Source organism: Amyelois transitella, chromosome 11, assembly GCF_032362555.1.
Source record: "Amyelois transitella isolate CPQ chromosome 11, ilAmyTran1.1, whole genome shotgun sequence".
In the NCBI taxonomy this organism is placed as follows: Eukaryota; Metazoa; Arthropoda; class Insecta; order Lepidoptera; family Pyralidae; genus Amyelois; species Amyelois transitella.
The window spans coordinates 5791161-5815494 of NC_083514.1; the positions used below are offsets into that span (position 1 = coordinate 5791161).

Below are 24334 nucleotides of genomic sequence, written 5' to 3' on the forward strand. Positions count from 1 at the left end.
ATGTACTCCTTTAAAGCATGTTTGTAAATAGGTAAGTCACAGGTTGACCTAATCAAAACCTATTGATATTCGCCGATAACTATGGCACATGGCAAAACAACCTTGTGCTAAATAAACGTGGCGGATGTAGTGTTTGTAAGTATCGCTAGAATATTTGCCCTTTGCATACTGCATCCGGCCGCGTAGCTCGCCGATAGATGTTATCGCTGCATACTTTATCTCAATAAATATTACATATACAAAAATTGACTTAGGTCATGTCATGATATAAATGGAACACGCAGTTTGTGAATAATGATATTGTTTATCTGAGCTTTAGTACTTGTGCACGTGCATCCGCGATAAACCTTAGTGGAATAGGTATTATCATTTATTAATAAACACTCCAAATTATATTCCGTATTAACTTGAACCTGTTCTATTTAGTTGGTTAGATTGTAACTGAAACAGGGATTGCGTTTTATATTTCATATGTTAGATTAGGTGGGATGATACTATGCGAATGCACGTTTCATGTTGAAGGAAATAATTTTATGTCGTCATTACGACACAGATGGAATAATGAATGCGGATCGTGAGGCGTCGTCGTTCGTAGTGGTAAACAAGGTGGTCACGCCGGCGACGCGTGAACAAACAAGTGCGACGTCGAGTGGCGGGCGCGGCTGTTTGCCTCACATTCACATCGCATATGCGACGCGCTCGCCGCCTAGGTCGGTGGAGATAGCCGTGCTGTGCGGTGTGACCGAACAAGCACAGCGAAAGTGCGATCACGGCGGTATGTTTACAGCGAAAGTTATCAACTGCGCTATTAATACATCAAATACACAAACATTATTATCTACTTGAAAACATCTTCAAATACTTTTACTTTACAGTGCTACAATAAGTAAATACAGAATAATATTGGCTTGATATTTACATAAACCACATAGATCTACAAATTATAGTGCGCCAACGGTAAAAAAAAACAAACTAACATTGCAATATTCTCTTCGTTGCCCGTTATCTCACTAACACAAAACAAATTAAACATAAAAACGTATGTTAAATGAAAACATCAAAATAACTTCTATAATAAAATAAATAATTTTCTTAAAACCTCTTCAAATGTTACGATGCCAAACTTTAATATCGTAGACGGAAAGCGGGTACACTGAATACACCAGACGCGCGAGTCGTTGACCTTACCTTAGATTTGGGTGAGGGCTGTTTCCCGCGCTTGGTCGAACTAACGCCCAGTAATCGCAAAATTCTGTTGGCTGCTTCGAGAAGAGTAGCACTACCCCTCGATCCTCTTTTAACTCTGATGGTCAATCCGCTCATTTCGACCCGTCTCACAGGTTGTATTTACCGTTTATTATTGTTCAAAACGGTTGAAAACACGATCACAGTTCATGAAGATTGTTTTTCTTTTTAGGTTTTATCACTGTTCAAATCACGACTTTTTAGATGTAACAAAATTAAATAAGGAATGCACTATGATGAGTAAATAAATAACTAGTAACTGACAATAAATAAACAAACGTTGGTTTGAAAATTATGGTAGCGTGCGACACGTCTTTTCGGTATGAAGGCGCGAAGCGGACTGAACGAAAACGCTCTTGACGCAATTGACTACGTCCCGCTCGCTAGACGGAATAATCGCACGGTACGCGCGGCGCACGGCTAGCTTGATGTAGTTGTAGCCAGCCCTCCCGCTCTTGCCCCCTTGCCACCCTATGGCGTTGGTTCTCCTCCACGTTTATGCAGGGCGGGCGATGCATCGTCGTCTTGCCTTGCCTCCCACTCATTTATATAAGTTCTTCCATTATAAACAATTCTATTCTAACCTGTTAGATTAATTATTACTAAAATTCTGTCGTCTTCTGCAATAATGAGGACCTACTACATAGTTTTATTCGCCGTTATAAAGTTCACTGATTAATGTCATCGAATTTGACGTCATAAGTGTTTAAAAATGTTGCATAAGCGAAAATCAAATTCAATTTATTTACCAATTTATTGATTCAAATTTAATAGACAATGTGGTTTGCACCCACGTGTTTATGTTTGGTGAAGGCGGGGGTGGAGCGGGAGGTTTGTAGGGTGAATAGAACTGAGGAATGAGGCGGGGTGTGGTGTGTGTGATGCGCGGGAAACGAGAACAAAATCAATAACATCAAGATGCTGCACTACGCTACGACGACGGAAGTGCATTTTCAGAGTAAGATGACAGTTTGCACGAACACTGCGCATTTTATTTTTCAAGACATAGAACATTTGATGAATGTTTTGCAACTGTACCTCTTTTGTGATATTTATTACAAAGGTACTAGAAAGCCAGCAAAGGAGCTGCTTCAATCACTTACTTCCTTTCTTCTATGAAAATAATATAAGTATCTACTGGTTTATTCGTAATATTACACTTTTTTTATAAATTTATTAAATTTATTGACATTTAAAGAGCCTTACACATAGAAGCAATAAACTAAATAGGTACCTATTTATATTTAAAAAACTTTGTAAACCGTGGATGATAGATTTCAGAGTTAAAAATAAATCATTACGACAGACCATTGTGGGATACATTCAAAAATAAAATCTGGGTTGAATGCTGGAGCGCCGACGCCGCGCCGCGCCGCTTGAATGGGCGGCCGTTATGCACCGATTTGTGAGGATGCGCGCGCGCTGGCGATCAGTAAATAACTTACATGCGGGCAACGAGAACAACGTACGGCGACCACACGCCTATTTTTATTTAATTGCCCTTATACCATGTTTCAAAAGCATGATTGTTATATAATTTTCTTACGCATTATAATAATTACATGTAACTAGCTGTGCCCGCGACTTTATCCGCGTGGAATAGTTATATTGGGCATCATTGCAGCCTCAAGCACTCAAGGATGAATAATTTTCCCCGTTTTTTTTTCACATGTTCCATTTTTTCTTCGCTCCTAATAGTTGCAGCGTGATGTTATTGTTAGTTTAATTATATGAAACCACTTTAAATATAATATTTAAAGTGGTTTCATATAATAAAAATTTAAATATTCAACAGTTATATAGCTTTCCACGCTAAATGGTCTATTTGACGCAAAAATATTTTTAAATTCGAACTGCCTGACATTAGCGCGTTCAAACAAACTCTTCAGCTTTAAAATACATATTAGTAAGATAAGATTTGGATGAAACCAATTCGTAGAAACTGTTATAGTAAAAGACATCATCAATATTCAGTTTTATTGAATATAAAAAACCAACGGACGCAATGCCGATTTTAATAAAAAAAATATTTTCTACCTTTTTGTCTGACGCAGCTGTGGCACCTTAGCACGTGCTCGTCGAGAGCCGATGGTTTCACGCTGGTTCAGATTCACATAATATGCATTTGTACTGTAATTTTTGAATCACCATACTACAATTATACACCGAGCGCTTTGATAATGATTTATAATTAATTTGTATAATTTTTTTAATTTAGATAAATATAATTAATTTTTTTTTATTATTTATACTTAATTATATAATATTGTATATATTTTTGATTGGTGCCGTGTGGTTCCCGGCACCAATCCAAAAAAGAATAGGACCACTCCATCTCTTTCCCATGGATGTCGTAAAAGGCGACTAAGGGATAGGCTTACAAACTTTGAAATTCTTGTTTAGGCGATGGGCTAGCAACCTATCACTTTTTGAATCTCAATTCTATCATTAAGCCAGATAGCTGAACGTGGCCATTCAGTCTTTTCAAGACTGTTGGCTCTGTCTAGCCCACAAGGGATATAGACGTGACCATATGTATGTATGTATGTATTTTTAAATATTACATCTATACTAATATTATAAAGCTGAAGAGTTTGTTTGTTTGTTTGAACGCGCTAATCTCTGGTTGGAATTAAAAAATTCTTTTTGTGTTGAATAGACCATTTATCGAGGAAGCCTTTAGGCTTTATTATATCACGCTGCAACTATTAGGAGCGAAGAAATAAAGAAATTTGTGAAAAAAAAACGGGGAAAATTATTCGCCCTTGAGGGCTTTAATGATGCCCAAAATAACTATTCCACGCGGATGGAGTCGCGGGCAAAGCTAGTATAAAAAAAAACCATTTAATTTGGATCATTATTAAACCAATATTAATTATAAAGTGTATACTTAGTATATAAATATATATCTACTTTGACATTACATCAAAATTGTACAAGTAGCCTTCCTTATCTCCATTATTTATTCGTTTTACTTTATTTTATACAGAACCAGGTGGTGGACGCATTTTTTGCTATCTCAGACACAGCCGTACACACACCCCCTCTGCTCCCCAAAGCTCCATTTCAAAACAAAATAAAAGCCACGCCGAGCAATGAACTCTCCACCTGGCAATGTTTTTATGTGATATCTGTCTATCCACATGGCGGCTCAAACAGGTAACTATTTTAAACAGGGATGGGTGTAATAAGTATTCGCTGCTTGTGAAAAGAGTATTGGGTAGTCACTTGCTTGTAGTCTTATTGGCACCAGATTTCTGAATACTTTTAAAGCATATTCACTTTTCATCAAGCAATCTTTTTAAAAATATGATCACATGTCTTTTTAGGTAGGCAAGTATTAAGATTTGCGTAACGAAAATTAATACTGAGTTAAAAAAATGTCAGTAACATTACGTCCTCACGTGCTACAACGATAGGTATTTCAACTTTAAAAATTGATAAAGGTGTCATTTTTATCACATTCTACGCAATAATCGACAATATTATTTAACCTGTACTGAGAATTAGATATATTTATTGTTTAGTAGGAGATTGGCGCCGGTTTTGCACGTCACTGGCGTCGCGCATCGTGTCAGCTCGATATTTATCACAGATAAAACTTGAACAACATTCGATAACATAACAAACAAATATGAACCCTCATTGCTGAGGCTTTACCAGAAGTATTATTGTTAGACGATTACGAGAAGTATTATTGTTGTTGTAGTTACTTAATGTTTATCTCATTAACACATTTGGAAAAAAGAGAATATACACAAGAGAATAATATCGCAACAGCGGACTTATCCTATAAGATCTCTTTCAGTCAACAGGAACTAATCATCCGGGAATCGTTGTGCACTGGTCTTACCAATAATATATTTCATTTTTAGGTACTGAAATGAAAGTATAAACAATTTTTTTGATATCCAAAATAGACTACACTTCTTAAACAGGCAATAGAAAGAAGAAGTTTGTGTTGTACGGCCGATAGATTTTTAAACACAAACAAAGTCAGTCTCTAATTATACAGAGCCTGAAAAAGTTCTCAAGAAGACTTTATACAAGCGAAGAACTGATTTTAATGCGGATATGTACAACCAATCGAGAGAGAATACCTTATAGGCTTTCCAGCCACTAGAAATCTCCCAGGCAAATTTTAGCCCTAATTGGTCTGAAACGATTTCTTTCAATCAAAATAAGTTCGTTCGCAGTATGGGTTATTCAGTAAGTATAATATTAATTTATTGAAGTTTGGCAACTTTCTTTGGGCATGGGAAAACGCGCCCAAATATGAACGGGAGAAGATGTCAATTATGAGCTGAAAAGCGTGAAACCATGCTCAAGACACATTTAGGCGGCGATACATAAAAAATAAACTGAACACCGGTTTGCATAATTATGTTATAGAGGTTATAGCAAATATGTTATCTTAAAATGAAAAGGTTACGACTGTATTATTTTTCTAGCAACGTTTTCTTTACCTACCTGTCATTGCAATTGCACTGACTATAAATCTGCGTGTTGCAATTTACATAAAAACATTACATTGCAATGTTGATTTGTTTATACACGTGTAAATATAACAAACTATATATTTTGCTCCATTTTAGTGGGTAAAGATTAAACGTTATCAGGAAATAAGCTACAACTCAAAATTATTTATAGCTAAAAGCTAAAGCCATACCGTACTGGTATACTTAACTGGTGGTATAACTAATTTTAAGCATCCATATTTTCTAAATATGCTGCTAGGATCAAAAAGTTATATCAGATAGATAAACATATATGTAGTGGATATTGTTTGATAAGGCACGGGTGCTCAGGGAGTGACTAATCCATCTGTAAGTATCAGTACGTATAAAGCGGGAAATACTTGTTATGATCAAATGAAGCAATGGTGATTCATTCATCGCAGATGTAACTCTTAAGGTTCTACGATGATATTCGTATATATGTTTATGCCGTGTGGACCCGACACTTATAAAAAAAAGAATAGGACCACTCCATCTTGTTCCCATGGGTGTCGTAAAAGACGACTAAGGGATAGGCTTATAAACTTGGGATTCATCTTTTAGGCGATGGGCTAGCAACCTGTCACTATTTGAATCTCAATTCTATCATTAAGCCAAACAGCTGAACGTGGGTTATGAGTCTTTTTAAGACTGTTGGCTCTGTCTACCCCGCAAGCGATATAGACGTGATTGTATGTATGTATGATATTCAATGAGATATTTGAAAGAACCTTTTATTAGTTTATGAATGTGGTTTTTAACTACATTTCTATATTGCTGTTTAAATATAGAAATGTAGTTATGAAATATCCTTTATTCCATCCAGTCTTATCATCGGTTCCATAGTCAAACAATAGGGATGTAGACTGTACTCAAATAAGTATAAAATTTTACCACGAAAAGGTAGTTTCTATAGTAAAAATAATAAAAAACACAATATTTTCCTCAATAAACAAGGGATTATTTTTTTATTTAATAAAATATAATTAAATATTTCACCCTCAAGTCACGTGACAATGAACACCAATCAAAATGCGTGACGTCACGCGTTACAATACAAGAATTTTCGCTGTATGGTGTTTGTTGATATTTGGATCATATTATTACCGTGATTTCCGTCCGATTATCTTTTTGAATAAATTTTTAAAGGTTTTCCCATAATGGAAAGTGGATATATTAAGGCAGATAGTTCAAATTTGCCAATAATTGATTGCTTTACGGTGGCTTATTTCTTCGCAACAAATAGTAACTTCTGCTCTGCTGAATTTATAAAATGTGAAGATATCCATGTAAGTAATATACTCAAGATACATTATTATAGTAATAGTAGATATTTTTAATCACGAAAAGGTAAATTATAAGGTAAAAATTAAATAATATGATTTCGCCATATCATTGGCCAAGTATAATGAAAGAACGAAACATTGTTTACTTTATTTCAAACCTAAAAATTCGAGTTTTCGTCTTTGAAAACTTGGAGAAAAATTATTTTAATACAAGTAAATGTAACAAATATTATCAAACTTACATCAAAATGATCCTCACAGAACATATACATTTTACTTTGTGTAAATACAAGTGCCGGATCCCGACGGGTTAATTGAAGCCACTTTTTCCGCATCGTTTTTGTACGTAGAACGTGAATAAACAGTTTTTCAGGTGTTTTAATAGTTGTATTTTTACACTACGGCACCGCACAATATTTATAAAATTTTGAATTCATATTATTATCACACAACTACGAAATAACTATTCATTACATACAACTTCGACAATATTTTGTAACGCGTGACGTCACAGCGGCCGTTTGACAGGTATCCGCGTTTTAGCGCGATATTTTAAATGGAATTTTTAATAAATTGTTTTAAAAAATTTACTTGAAATAAAAAATAATAATAAATAGTTTGGGTTATATTTGGTACTTATGCATGGTTTTAAACACTTTCCCAAAAATAGTCCAAATCCCTATTAGGATATTTTTTCCAAAATGGCTTTAACATTAATAATCGAGGTCATGTGACATGAATAAAAATGAACTGAAACTTTTAGGGCGGTCCAGTCAAGTCGCGCAAATAACTTTTATTCCCGCAACATGTTCTCTTTCAGGTTTTAATTAAAAATCTTTTAAAATTTTAGACCCAATAAAGGATGGACGGGGAGGACTGTAGTGCATACAAGTAAGCGATGATATTCCTGCTATGGTTTTTGTTTTTCATTACTACTTGTTCTATTTATTTTTATCACAATCATAACCTATCTGTCAAAAGGTAGTTCAATTCAACCACGGCCACTTGTGAGGCGCCTATTATCCAAGGTTGTCCACTGCGAAAATGTCTCGGTCATGGCCTTGAGCGGGTCCTTTGACCCCGTTGGAAGCAATATCCGTCGTGTGAAGCACCTGTCGGCGTGCCACTCGTATACCTGCTGAATCTACTTTTAAATTTTAACTTTTATTTCACAAGCATAATGTTTTTAAAATTTACTATCATATGAATCATTTTTATCCATCGTCACAAGTCACTCTTTGATTCTCTGAGAGCCGACAGAGCAAGACGGTCATCGTCCTAAAGCACTGTCTTACTTAGCAAGACAGAAATATAATCATGGAAATACAATCCATGCACATTATCGTATCAGTATTTTACCATTTTCATACATATTGCGATGTAAATATGGAATGAATAACTAAAAGGTAAATATTTTACTGTAAGTGGAGAAAAGGATCAAAAGTACCTTTACCTTATATTGATTTAGATTTTAATCAGTGATTATGATCTAATGAAACACCTAAATATGGTTTCAATTTTACCAAACATATCCCTCTCTAATGAAGATGTGTTATAAGTAATTTTAAGACCTTGTATGTGCGTTGTTACCTGCTTTCATGAAACATAAAAATAGTCTAGTCTAGACAATTAGCAATGGGAATTGAAAGTCCAAAACTAAATGACCAAATACTTTTGGTTAAGTAATTAAATTATTTTGCAGGACACGAAACTCTGGGTGCGTTGACCGTTAAATAATTATTCAAGGGCCTTAAACCGCGGGTTTTTATTTTCCTGATAACCTTCGAATGCGGCCCCACATAAGGTGGTTGTCGCTTCGTTTAACTGATGATTAATATTCGGTTATATTTTAACTTTGAAAAATAAGGTCCATGATCCGGATAGTAAAAAAATGTTTACATCTTTTGCGTGATACACAACTTGAGGACAAAATTTTCAGATGATACATTGGACATAAGTTGTGGGATATACGACAATTTAAATTAATTACCAACATTGTCTTAGGTTATAATAAGTCATAACTTTGTGTTAGTAATTAATATAAACCGAAGGTTTATTATCATCATGGGATATACATATATTATTCGTAGTAAAAGTTACTGGAGCTAGCTAGCAAAAATCTAAAATCTTTATGTGCCGTGCTATGCTACTCAGTTAGGTAAGGTTAGACTATTTGTAATTGTTAGTTTTGAAGCGGCCTCCCAACGCGACGTATTTTTTAAAAATCCTTAATTAACACAGACTAAGTGCGCTTGCACTCGAGTATATTTGCAGATATTCGGTCTTCCTTCACCACTTTAAACTCCCATACCTTTTAAACGGCTCACCCTTTTTCCATCAAACATGTCTAGTCTACTCGCAAATCATCTATAATTCAACAAAAGAAACTAACTTAGAACACCCTTCGTTTTCCGTTGGAGGTTAAAAAGACCCATACCAAATCCATCAATGAACCCTGTGCAATTACTATCAAATAACTAGAAAATTTAAACCCGCTCTTAGGGGCTTCCTCAACATAGAAGGTTTCTTTCCGGTATCCAACAGTAACACGGAGTCCTTTTACCAAGCAATTAATAAATTGTCCTTAACAATAATGGTCGTTATAAATTACTAGTAAATAAATTAAACATACCAAAGCATTTTAAAAAAATACAGAGAATTAATGAATTTTGAACCCTAGATCCTTATCAAAGAACATACCACCCACCAACAAACAATATTGATAAAATACAATGCGTAGGTTGTCTCATTGGAAAACAATTAACGAAGAACAACACACATCATTTTGTTACGAATCGCAGATAGAACGGGTCAAAGTACAAGAATTTGTGTCGAGATAACGACTATGTATGTTGTATGTTGAATATTATGTATGTTGTCATGATGCATGCACTTCGAAAACAAATACCGGAGCACGGCCAATATCGATAAAATAATGAGCAAACAACGCTAACGGGAATGTAACTACGACTTATGTCTTAAAATTTTCTAAAAAATCCCTCGCTACTGTTTACTATTTAGTCTTGATGTGGATTATATGAAAGATTACAAAAGTAAAACTGTATTTAGTACTCAAATGGAGTGGCAACTTGGCAAATTGGAGGCCCGACGAGTCAAAGGGACGAGTGGCGCTGGCGGGCTGGGAGACGCCACCGAATGTAAGTAGGTATACTTACTTACTTACTACATGGTATGTCGGGCGCGGGCGAAATGCCTCCAGTTAGGTCCTCACTCGCTTCCCTTGCGTCTAGACATCGACCTCTACTTTTGCAACCCTCACCCTTCTAAATTCAATCTTAGTACAATATCCTAAGACCCCTATTACACCGAGAGCATTAAAACATTAGTGCTTAATAAATACGGGCCGCTGTCCTCGGAAAGTGCATTGATCTCGGGGGCTCGGGGCGCGTCCTTCTGTGGCACAAAAATCGCTGCACGTGAAAAGATATCTCTTTTCATTTTATCTAAGGGAAATGGGTGCGAGAGGGATACAAGAAACGTAGTAGGCAGGATGCGCGTGGCGGGCTGCGGCCAATACACCCAAGCGAGCGCAATGAACGGCTATAAAGGAAGGATGTATACCACGCTACATTTTGGCGCCAACAACATATCCGTCGAAGTTTGTTTTTAAGCATAAAAACTTCTATAAAAAAAATAGTTTTGATATACTATTGTGTGACGAAACAATGTAGTTAATTTTATACCGATGATTGGCTGTGGTGCTAATTTTGGGATTAACAGTTCTTAATATGTTATTATAGGGTATTTTCTACACATGTACCAAATTCCATCAAAATCTGTTAAGTATAAAATCTGTACAGATATTGCGTGAAAGAGTAACAAATAATATTAGTAGGAAGTATTATGATATTTTAGTATTGATATTTATATGCTACATACATACACACATATAATTTATACAACCTTTTTAATAGAAAACTGAAAAATTGATAATTTGTTTCACAAATATTTATATGTGGTATAAATAGTTAACACAACGATGACGACGGCATGGTATTTCGCGCCAAAAGCTCGTGTTTCCAAGATGGCGGCCACCACGTGCCATGGAACGAAGAGTTATTATACTCACGACACGTACGCCGCATGGCATGGCTTACCGCACCATCGTCCCGTCTGCCGTCCGCCGGATGTGTTCGTTTCTGACGTTTTGAGATTAACTTATCAGAACGAAATCACCTAACTTCCTACTTATTAAAATTGTACAGTGAAACCCTAAAGTACATTGATTTGCGTAAACAATAAAAGCCTATTATGGGAAAATAAGGCTTTAAGAAAGAAGATTCTTGAAAACATTTAAAATTTTCATCACAGATATTAAGTTTAATAGGTATGCAACGGAACAAAATACCACGAAATACCAAAACATACAAAATAGAGTGCTAATGTTGCTTGAGACGATAAAGCAACTTTTTCAAAATTCCGAGTCGTTATTTGGACGGCACGCATACCAATGTTCGAACGTATGTTCTTGGAAAATGAGACGGCCGACATCAAACAAACCTGATAGTGCAAAAACAGCAAGGGTGGCACGACATAAGGTGCTTTGTGAATGCTCCGTGTGGGTGCAAATTCCAAGAAGGATGGAGATGCCCGCCAATACATTCAACTTGACAGAACCGGCTTTGCGGCGGGCGGACGACGCCTACGACTGCAGTGGCCGTTTTATTTAAAATTGCAACCACTGCAAACTAAATAATCATTACTACGTGGAAAGAAAAAGAGCCGATGAAATTTCAAGTAGAAGTTACAAGAACTATAAAAAAATAATTATAATACTACCTGATACTTTTCAGATTGACATTGATTTCGGTATGAAGTATGTGTATATGAGTGATTATGCTAAAATCTTATAACAATTTGCTTGGGAAAATAACCCCATCACCATAAATATATTTAATAGGCAATGAGCAATTCTGCTGAATATTATCAGCAATATTTCGAACTCAAGCAATAACCAACCAGTTAGATTTTGCAATAAATTAGCGATTCCTAGATCCATACTTGAACAATATATTAGATTACCACGTTTGGACACATTTGTTTATATGCTTCTTATTACATATTGCCACTAAGGATTTGTACGTACTTCTACCATATTCAAGTAAGACTCCTCTCAATTATTCAATGGTTTACTGGAAGAGATCCCAAAATGGGATAAGTCCACCTTTGTATTTTTTGCGTTACCTCACAATTACTGTATTTTTGTGTTGTTTCCTTTGTACAATAAAGATATTACAAACAAACAAAAATCTTTTATAATTTGATAAATACATACACAGTAAAGGCATAATCTATACCAGTCGGGGAGATAAATAACAGTGAGAAAAATTTAGTTCTGCTAAACCAGGCCACTCTAAACATGACTTTGCTTAGTAGTGAAACACTACAAGTTTCGAAACTTAGATCATTCGGGATGATACCTAAGTAGATATGCAAGCAAATAGTAGTGACGTGAGTGAATCAAACATTGAGAATGCAGTGCGGCACAGTGGTGGCTAGGTCATTAGCCGAAGTTGCATGCCACTGCATCGTTTGCGAGACGCAGCCACATTCCGGACATTCCTTGTCTCGCCAGCCCAGCCACACCCGGCTATCTGCCTTTGTATGCGAATTGACTATACTCCTCCGAAAGATATATATATATGTGTTATATATATTCTACTATATAAAATAGCACTCGCAGAGTACACTGTTTTCTAATACATTATCCTTACGTGTTTATATTCTTATTTGTTTAAAACACATTTATACAATAGCTTTTTTCGGAATGTGTCACTAAAGTCGGGATTAATTATCAACTTTGAACTTATTTATAGGTTCATACGGAAGAAACGAATTTGGTATGTTAGTTAAATTTGTTGTTTGTTTGTGTGTTTAAATACTTATTTGAAGATAACCACATGTTCGCATTAATGAAAAAATATATTTAGTATTTCACAATGTTACACTTGGTGTCTTCAAGGACAAAGCAAAAGCTCGTTGGCCACTCAATGCGTCACCAATTCTGAGTGGACCCCAGCTCAGGTTATAGACCCAGTCATTCACCCGCGTGGGGCACTCGTTGCCCGATCATTACGAAAATGGTTGACCATAAACCGTACTTTGGCCATGCCTGTTTACTTAACTTTAAAGAAGATATGGATTTTACAAAGGTATTATAATCGAGTTTTAAAACATAATCAGTAGAGTTAGCTACTCTACGGATTATGTTTATCCAGTCATAATTCCTAGATTTATTTTGTTACATTCATATACATACATTCTTGATTATTATGTCAAATTCATCTAAACTTTTATTGCAAAAATTCTAAGCAATATGAGAAATCACAATAATTCAACAAGGAAGCAATACATACTGAAGCACTAAAGCTAAAAGGCAGCTAAGTTTTAGGTAGGTAATCTTATAGGTAGGTAAGCCGCTTTACATGTAGTTTGGGGAAGACAACATAACCAATTGACCATACATTAGATCATTTGAGGACTACTAAAACTATTTATCTGTTGTCACTAGTTGCTACTGGCACATAATACTGAGTTGGTTTAATACTGACTCCTAACTAAAGCGGGGCGCCAAGAAGCATGAACGTGCGTGTGGTCTGGTCTCGAGTGAGCCAGCGAAAAATAACCATATTGGCGGCGGCGGAGATGCTGCCTCAATGTTGTTGTAGCTCATTCACGAACCATGCTTAGTCATATTCAATATCTTGTCTCCCCAAGAGCCTGAATGGCTAAGGTATATACTTAATCTGACGCGTGAATTTTCACTTCGTTTTATTACTAACTTGCTGCCAAACCTGTGCTCATAGGGTAGGAAACAAATCATGGGGATATTTGCATATTGAGGTAACTAATTGAACCAAACCAATTCAGCCTTGTAACGACGGACACAATCGGGACAAACGCCAGGAAGTATGTATGATTTACTGGAACAAACTTGTTTGTTGAAAATAACAGGAAAACGAAACTACAACAACAAGAGTAGAAATGTCCACGACCCATGTCAAATGGTGTGACTCATCAATGGCACGTAATTTTATTTTATTCTTTATAAGGTAAAACTATATACATGTAGTCACATCTATATCCTCGGCATAGACAGAGCCAACAGTCTCAAAAATACTAAAAGGCCACGTTCAGCCGTATGGCTTCATGATGGAATAGTGCCAGCAACCTGTCGCTATTTGCATCTCCAGCCCATAGCCTACAAGAGAAATCCTATCACTTAGTTATAAGATAAAACCTGACGCGAAATCGATCCTGAGTTTCAGAGTTAATGCCCTGATATTCTTAGCTTAGTGGAGCACTTCACATCGTCAACCCAAATTCATATCTAAATACAGTGAAAGCCAAAATAAGTTATATACAAAACATCTTTAACATTCAGCAACATAGTCTGTAAGAAATTCTGAAAATAGAAAATAGGTTCAGAAATAAGGTTCAGAATATTGTAAAAAAGCAGGACTAACGAGTTAGATGGTAAGTGACAGTACGAAATGGAAGAGAGTATCACGCTGCACCGATTCCATCTCACAAAAATCGGTAGACGTTTACATGACGATCTTGTGACAATAATTCCGCCTTTTGGACGATAAAAAAAAAATTCTATACAAATACGGTAAAAATTATAAAGAACGTTATGAGCAGACTAAACAAGAAATATAGGGATAAAATACTTTAACCACAGACTATTTTAAAAGCGTTGAACTTTAATGGCTGCCAGACTCAAAAGCAAGGCATACCAATTCAGAAGAATGATAGCAAAACACAATGACATTGGCAAATCCAGACAGACGAGTTTTTATAAAATGTACGTCTGAACACAGACTAAGTAATAAGATCATCAACACGGCACGAATACAATATTAATAAAATATTTTTTTACTGTCTTGTCACAAAACGAATCTTAAACATAGCAAAACTAGATGGAATTAATCATAAAGAGTATAAAATTCATGCAGATTAAACTTTGCTCAATTCAAGCTTAGGTACTTGTAAAGTACAAAAATTACTTCACTGTTTAATTATTTTTTTTTAGATATTTTAATTCAAATCCAATAAGGCAAGATAAGTCACAGAAACAATATTTCATCTAATAAGATTTGGTTGGTGCTAGACATATTGTTCCACTGAGAAACCTTGATAAACTGTGGCACAATTCAATAAGGTTGTCTGGAGAACAACCGACACGCGCCCTCCAATTTGTCTGCGACCCTGCCCAATGTTTGTTTGACAGGTCAAGGACCCTGTATTGAAAGTTCCAAAATCGGTTATTTTTAATCATATGGTGAGATGAGTTCTTAATTATGTGGTTTCTTTTAATTTCATAAATATTAATCGGTTAATTAAGCATGAGTTTAACTTATACGTACTATGTTTAATTTATTCTTTGATTTCGTTATTTTTTATTTATTTATTTATTTATTTATTTATTTATTACACAATAATCATAATGAAACTTAAAAACAATATTCCGCAAAACTGTTTTCACAGTTTGACTGCGGTCAGTCTCATTTAAGCTTACATACTTCTATAGAATAATAGTTATAAATATTAAATTGAATATTATGTGAAGATATTAACAAACACAAAAATATACAGTAAGTAAAAACTATGTGACACATTGTTGCTAATTATAGCTGACGAAAATGTCAACAAATTATTGTTTGGACCGACCGAAGAAGGTACCGACTTTCTTATTGTTTTTCTTGCAAAGAGACCATTGTTCATCATCTCAACGTGGAAATAACAAAAAAAGGTTTCATATCTATACGCACCATGTTTAGAATTCTTCAAAACGAGGTTTTAATCCTACCAAGTGTATGTCAATAATTCACATCACATAGGTATTTTTTGCGGTCATATCATAAAAATAATTGGATAAATCTTCTCTAAAGTAAAACTTGAGACATTAAAAAAAATACTTCGCGAAATTAAGATTCTGTCTACCCTGATTTGAAAAGAACAATATTATTGTAAGGTTTTATTAATTTAGTCGAAGTCAAATGTGAATAACTATCATAATTCAATGTGACTTACCATAATGACACCCAAAAAATGTATTGAAACTAAAACATTGGGCATTATTTTTATAAAAACGCTTAAAAACCGTTGTCATCGTCAACATAAAACCTGATCTTTATAAAAAATTGAAATTTCCTTCTTGTTATGATAAGCTACTCGTACGTTTAAAAAATACGTTTGTTGTATGGGAAAATTTTAAGCGTCTACCTGTTACGGTTACTAAATTGAGCATAAAACACGTTTATTTGTATGTGGAACCGTTTAATATTCCATTTTTTATTAGTTGTTATAGCGGCAACGAAAATACATAATTTGTGAAAAGTTACATCCCGGCGTGACAGACAGACAGCGGAGGGGTAATCCCTATCGGGACCCTTCCCGTTGTACCTTTTAGGTACGGAATTCTAAAAAAATCCATCCAAATCCAACAATCAAGATCAACGCTCAAGTTAGTATTTCTTAGTTTTCATATGGTTGGTCACTGGAGTCCGAAGTGTGAAAGGCCCTCGGAACTTTTTACTTAACGGCAGGACAACGTTTACATTAGGCAAGTAAAGCTCTTAAAATAATTTGTACCAACAAAAACTTCCATATGTTTAAAAATATTTGTATTTGTATGATAGAGCTTAATTAGGTATAGAAATATTTGATACTTCGAATTTTTTATATATGTAAGTAGGAGGATAAGTACTAATACTTATACTTTTGCATTTGTTCGACTAAAATACACATTTATATTTCCAAAAGATCTTGGGTCCTGTTAAAAATAATTGAAATCCCTTATAAGTTTTGCTAGCCAGCTGTTATCTATTAAATTAAATAAAGTTACTACACATAAGAGGTAATTTAATTTAGAAAACCAGCAACTGGCAATAGACGTTATTAAGTGCAGCGACGCCCAGCCGTCTGCTTAGCTTGGCTTTATTAAATGAATAGGTAAAAACACAACATCTGACAAAAAAGTAAAGCATAAAATACATTCCAAATGCATTGTAAAAAACAGACTAGGTAAGGCGGATAAAGTGATGATATTACACAACAAATCTGTAATGTTAAGGTTAGATAAGTGAATGAATGAAATAGACCACATGCGTTACATAGCCTCGTTAGTTAATCAACCGTAATTGAATTTACTTCGACCGCTTTGTACGTAATACTCAGTATATAATGTGAATCAATAGTTTCTTATGCAAAATTGTGACGTACATCAGATATTTTACAAACACGTGTGTATGCAGCGATAAGAGAGTGACTTCTTTACAACTCGCTTTGTATTGATTTTACGGCTTTGAAAGCTGTAAACCTAATCGGCGAAATCACGTTATGCAATAGTACCTTTGTTTGACATAGTTACAGTTTACGCATGAACATTGCACACGTAACACACATTGTATGAAATGGCGTACAATTTTAATTAAAATCAGTTATTTTGAGCTTAGCATATTAACGTAAATGTCAATTAAGATTAAAATTCCTTATAGCACATCGAAGCAAATGCTAGATTACAGTAGGCTTTATGAACTAAGTATTATTTTCCCTCTTTATCACATTGTATTTTTGATCTATGATTATCTTCTACGTTGACATGTCATTAAAAGATTTGGCAAAAGTTTTAGGCCTATTACCAGCCTGTAATTTTTCTGTAAGGAAACCACACGGTCCAATTGTGACTAAGATTACCAATTATTTAATAAATATTTATTTATGAACTGCAATAATATAAATATTTATTTATGCTGCAAAGTATACGGCGCGTGCGTCTTTTCTTACACGTGCTGTAATCCGCGAAGCATTCAACTATATTACCGCCTTATCAGCGACATGAAATAATATAAGAGAGCACGAAAAACCAATGAAAATTTCCATTATTAGCGTGAACTCTAGGCACGAGTATAAATTTTACACGTGGATGTCCTAAATGGGAGATATTCAACAAACCCAATCGTATTGGTGTTTGTTACAGAAAAGTAAACTGTTATAAGATAGGTCACAGCTATAATGAAATGACATCTATACATACAATAAAACAGTAAAAATATTTTGTCTGTACATTTAGTATTTTTGACTAAAATGGATAGATGGACACTTAGAATGAAAATAGAAAGCAAACATTTTTTTTATTATTTTTTGTCTGTCTGCCTGTCTGTATGTATGATCACGCTTATCTCTGAAAGTACTGAACCGATTTACTTAAAACTTTACTACAATTGCTTTGTTTTAACATTTAAAGTTTGTTTCATCAAAATCGGTTCACTAAAATAAAAGTTATCGTCATTTGAATGAACTCAAGGCATGAGTTGCAGTTATAAGGTAAGGTCACATATTTAACTCAGGAACTACTTGGTTCGTATCGAAAAATTCTTTTTGCTTTGAATAGACCATATTATATCGAGGAACGCTTTAGGCTATGTAACATCACGCTGCAACTATAAGGAACAAAAAATTTATGGAATATGTGAAAAAATTATGGAATATGATGCCCAAAATAACTATTCCACGCAAACGAAATCGTGGGCACAACTAGTATGATAATAAAGTAGTTGTTTTTGTTACATTAATTGTTGACAATTCATATTGACGCAAAACTAGAATAACTCATAACGACAGATGAAACGTACTAACGAATGTGCAGGAAATTCTTATCTATTACTTATTTAAAAGGTCGGCAACTTCTAGGTATAGTCATTTCTAAAATCTCTAAAGTCAGATTAGCCCATACTTTTTACAGATTCGTGCCGACACAAATAGAATTTATAATTTTGCAGTAAATTTACAGCCGAGAAAATAAGTTATGCTACTGTGTATGTCACATCACATGACTTAGCCTGAAAATTAGCATTTTGAAATTGGATTACAATCTAAAACATATGAAAATTGATATCAAAGGAAGTTTAAATAAATGAGCGACGGTCATTCAATGATACCGTCATAAACGACGCGACGGTCCCATTGTTTCAATAAATAAATACGAGTGTTCGTAAAGCGTACTTTGAACCCGTTGGCGCCAAGGCTGTAACGCAATATTAATATTATTTGAGCTTATTGGGCCTCGTTAAAAACACACCTCGTACATACACGTGTAATCTATTTTAATCTGATCATTAATATCGCGCTTTTTTAAAAGCTCTTAACAACTAAGAGACGAATGGTGACTGGCGACGAATAGTTTCGTTGGTAACTGGGCTATACTACAACGACAACTGCCAAGAGTGTAGCGACTTAGAAAAAAGAGTTTGTAAATCAAGGAAGTTTAAAAAAAATATAATATGTAGTTGAAAACAATAAAATGAAAGATAAAAGTTACGTTTCCCGAAATTTCTGTCTATATTGCCCAGTTTTTTAATCATAAATAACTCGTCCATTGGCTATCACAAAGCGTGTAGATGTCAAACTTGGTATTAATGACAAAAACTTAATACTTAATTATTAAATGACTTCAAATCAGAAAGCATTAATGTGAAAGCCCGGAAACTAGAGTACGGGTATACGACAAAACATAAAAATATAAAAACGCACGGAATATGGGTCTAGGTTCTACAAAGAGAGGATTCGTAAAAAAATGTTTTTATAATAAGTAAAAAAAGGAACCGCCAGTTTAAAATTTAATTGGCTTTTTTATGTCGTTATATCTTGGCTGGATAAGATTCGCAGAATGGAAAACTGCATATGAGGGCGTAATGTCTGCGAGTAGTATTTATATTTTCATTGAGCAGCCCGTCCCGCTGCCACTAGCATCGCCGCACTCACGGACGCCTGTGACGACGTTGCAACTTGATATGACGAGAAAAACATTTCAGTTTGAGAACTTTCCACGAAATTTTCCATACATTTTAGAGAGTATCACAATAAGAAAGAAACTTAGTGTAAATTACATATATGAAGTCTTATTCTGCAGACCATGATTCCGTAATCGTTGAATAATACCGCTAAAACAGTTCACAGAGTTAACAAGACTAAATGACTAAGTAGGTCCTCCTCTATTTCTTTAAAATTCCTTATTCTTATGGAAACTTATTCGTAAATAAGAACGTATAAAAGACCTATTTTGTAACTTTATGAAAGAACACCAAGACAAAAAGATACCTTTTTACTACGCTTTTATTAGCTTGGGTTGTATGTATGTATGTATGTATGTATGTATGTAACGGAATCTTTGAGCTGAATTTTCACTGATTTCTAAACGTCTGATCAACTTGAAACTTTGCACACGTATCAAGGACCGATGACAATGCAATATTTTGATAAGAGTTTCTCATTATCCTTATTAAAACTGCCAGGATTAATAAATTCATTTTTAGATCATTCGTATGAGAGTAAGAGAGACAGAGATAGCACCAGTGCCAGTAATCTCCATACAAGAAACCAAGAAGTTCTGACGTATAAGGAGTCCAAAAAGAGATGTAATATATTTCCATATAATGTTACTATTAACCTGAGGCTTTTTTATTTCATCGCATCGCTCCATTTAGAATTACCATTAGAAACAATAGTAGAATTAGTAGAATATTTTAAAACAATAAAAAATATATAAGTAATAAAACAAAAGTAATAAATGAAAATTGAACATTTAAATTTACAACAATACAAGAATAAAGTTACTACCTACAGAACTTTGCGATATTTAATACGTATTTAACATATTAATGCAATTCTTGAATTAACATTAGGTATCTTTTGCCTATTTATAATAGCAACACTGTAATACTCGTTTAAGACATGAGTGACAGTTTTTTATGTCAAATAAGTTTTGCAGTAAGTTTTGTTTTGAATTCGATTAGAAAACCTGTAAACTTTCTTTCTGTTTTTTTTATACCGGTGCCTGTGTATTTACCTATTTGCACTTTGTTTTGTGCTGATAACTTGTCGTTATTTGTAGTTTGGAATCTTCCGTTGAGTCGAGCTTTGTTCTTCCGGATATTCGTGTGATTTTATCATCTGAGATTGGACTCTGACTGTGTTCACTGTGTTGTGCAGATATTTTTTAGATAGGACTCCTGTAAAAAGTACCTGATTATTTGAGATAGGAGTCCCAAGTTTGTGTTTGTTTTTGTGAAAGACAGTTTTACAACGAAAGTGCCACGATGTCTTCAGATAAACATTGTTGCGTTCCTGGTTGTAAAGGCAGTGGAGGTATGTTTGAAATATTTTTGTTCCTGTATCAATCTGCCTCTTAATCTTGTGGTTTGATTCCTGGCAAGGCCACAATCGAAAATTATTATGTTTGCTGGATAGTCAAAAATATTATTAACAGTGATTTATCACTATAAAATTCTTTTCAACTGGGTTTAACAGTCATCATACATACATATAATCACGTCTATATCCCTTGCGGGGTAAACAGAGCCAACAGTCTTGTAAAGACTGATAGGCCACGTTCAGCTATTTGGCTTTAAGATAGAATTGAGATTCAAATAGTGACAGGTTGCAAGCCCATCGCCTAAAAAAGAATCATCATTATGAGAATATTATGAGATTTAATCCAATCAGGCCACATATAACTTTAAGAAAGTTAATTGTGAAAACCTCCGGCGATGGGCGCATGGTTGCAAAAGTCTTTTCTAGTATGATAGTTATACTAGAAGTGTTAACTTCCAAAAAATAATTGTATAAAAAAACTAAAAAACTATGCGTTTTATTGCAAATTGAACTAAAAAATAGAAAATAAATAATAGTTTAAAAAAAACTAAAAAACTACGCTTTTATTGCTAATCAAACTAAAAAATAGAAAATAAAAATTAATGACAAAGGAATTATAAAACAGTAGTAGCAAGTCGAACAATCAGTTATAGTCAATTACCTCCGATTAAAATTATAACAAAATTAAATTTATAAACAAAACAATTTAAATCGGAGTAAAAAGCGTGGGGTGCATTTTACTTCATTTTCATATCTCTCTTGTCATAAATATATGCTAATAGAATGATTTTAATATTTACTACATCAAGCACCCCACGCTTTTTACTCTGATTTAAATTGTTTTGTTTATAAATTTAATTTTGTTATAATTTTAATCGGAGGTAATTGACTATAACTGATTGTTCGACTTGCTACTACTGTTTTATAATTCCTTTGTCATTAATTTTTATTTTCTATTTTTTAGTTTGATTAGCAATAAAAGCGTAGTTTTTTAGTTTTTTTTTTAAACTATTTCTGCATATTACGCAAGTTTTTGTCTTTGATGTTTGTCAATCTTAAGAATTTTTCCAGTGATTGGCTGGTCAATATTATATAGAGAGAAAAGATTCATATTTTTGTTTGTAACTTTATTTCCGCACATATTACAGAGTAGCTGGTCCCTTTGGCTTCCACATGACATGAACCAGATCATCCATTTCTTTCGCCAAAAGAATATGCTCATCAGGTTGAACTTTTGTTAATATGTCTTTTCGATATTTCCTATAGTTTAGCTGAGCTGTTATGGTTCGCTTCAGCTGTTCCAGATTCCAAAATAATTATACCCTATATGTTGGCCAGGCATAATAAGAGCTATACAACAAAAAACTTTAATTCAAATACGTTCAGTAGTTCCGGAGATTAGCGTTACAAACAAATATACAAACAGACAGACTTTTTTAAAATTTATGCTCGGTTACTATTTATCATAATAATTTAAAAAAAAACTCAATGTGCAGTCAAATTTTTTTACTGCTTTATTATATGTATTGATGATTGATCGTATAGGTGTTTTCACCAGAATTCACTAATTGTTACCTAGACGACTCCAAACCAATGAAAAAGCCATAAAATTAGTTGTTTTCGTTTAGATTTGAAACCAGAATCTTTATTAAACCATAGCAACAGAATTCTGTAGAATTTAAAATAAAAGAAGACAATTAGCGTCGCGCCGCGGCGTTCTATTGTCGTCGGCGCCAAGACATTAGTTGGCGCGATGCATCGGCGATCGTCGGGAACTGCACGTCCTCGGCTCATGTTGCGGCTAAAAGCGGAGCCGTCACCGCGCGCGTACGCAGAAATAAACGCAAACAAACAGAACAGAAGCTTGCAGAAATAACCTGTGTGTGTAGTAAACGGATGACTCGACACGACTCGCACGCACAAAATGCGAATGTAATCATGATCATGCAACATATTGAATGTTGTTTTTAATACATATCCTCTTTTTGTGGAATGAGTTCTGTTTACTAATGAAAACTTAAAAAAAACCTACAATGGCTATGTTTATTCAGGCAACTAAATTTGTATGACCATCCAATCCATCCAATTTGGTCAAGTCCCCTTGATTAAAACAAAGGCTACTTAGACAGCAGTCGCTTTACTGTAATTATGTGATATCCTATTTTTTCGCGCAGGGCACATAACTGCAGAATCTTTCTTGGTGACCTGTTATTGGTCGGAAAAATTGCAGCTTTATGAACTCCAATTTTTTACTTTTTCCATATCATAAGAGTAAATTGATTGAAATAAATATTTATACAGCGTGCATATTACTCTATTGCCAATAAGTACATTTTACAGCTTGTTTTTACAGCAATTAAAACGCAAATGATGATTACTACATCTCAGCGGTTTAATAACCATAAAATAACTATGAAATTATGTTTACTAATAAATAACTGTAAATTTAAATGTTTCAGGCAGGGGTTATAAGTATATAGCATCACTTAAAATGCAGGAGCTACGTCAGAACTTTCCTCATTTCATAATTTTAGCATTAGGTAAGTATAGCAAGACAGATTGTTTTCCGTGACGCCATCGCCGCAGCCGACGACGAAGTTAACTAGGCTAGAGAAAGATAGATCTTTTTAGCTATGAAATAGGAAAGAAAAATCAGTCAGATAGAATCTTACAGGTAGACCAAAATACATATAAGTACTTCCATTACATAAAGAGTTTAAACTATATAAAAGTGCTTAAAGGGATTTTCTGGGATGGATGGAAACACTAGTTTTGGCGTGTTCCGTGCGGAACATGATTATTCTAGTTAAATTTTGATGATCAAAACAGCAGGGAGGCGATAAAAGACAAGCTCAGAATCGTGCCTTTGCAACATTCTTCAAGGGTTTTTAGCGCTTGACTTTACCTTCGAACTTTGGCCCAGCCAACATTCTCAGCCGTTTGTCTACACTAATAATAAAGTCTCAATCGTCACGTGATATTCCGACAAGTGAGACGAGATGGACATTTCGCAGTGGTCACGCGGAGGTGATACGATCTCTATGCCATCGCCGCCGTAAAACATGCTGCGATCGGTACGTAGTGTAATGTTTACCGTTGTACCGCCAAGCGCATGAATCACGAGGGGCG

At 34.6% G+C, this 24334-nt stretch overlaps 2 protein-coding genes across 4 annotated transcripts in view; both read right to left on the reverse strand.

Moving 5' to 3' along the window:
- The window catches only part of LOC106135085 (3-phosphoinositide-dependent protein kinase 1), a 78492-nt gene that overhangs the window by 7411 nt on the left and 46747 nt on the right, over positions 1-24334 (reverse strand). The window contains exon 1 of one of the 3 annotated variants that reach the window (XM_013335275.2): positions 1189-1622. The exons of the other annotated variants lie outside the window; for them this stretch is intronic. Within the exon in view, the coding sequence (XP_013190729.1) occupies positions 1189-1323 (135 nt within the window). The 5' untranslated portion in view covers positions 1324-1622. Of the gene's footprint in view, positions 1-1188; positions 1623-24334 lie in introns of those variants that run through there. 3 annotated transcript variants of the gene reach the window in all.
- Positions 18285-24334, reverse strand: part of LOC106135112 (DNA-directed RNA polymerase III subunit RPC8) — an 85179-nt gene continuing 79129 nt past the window's right edge. Inside the window, exon 5 of the mRNA XM_060946475.1 lies at positions 18285-18296. The gene's annotated coding sequence lies outside the window, so the exon portion shown is untranslated. The remainder of the gene's footprint in view (positions 18297-24334) is intronic.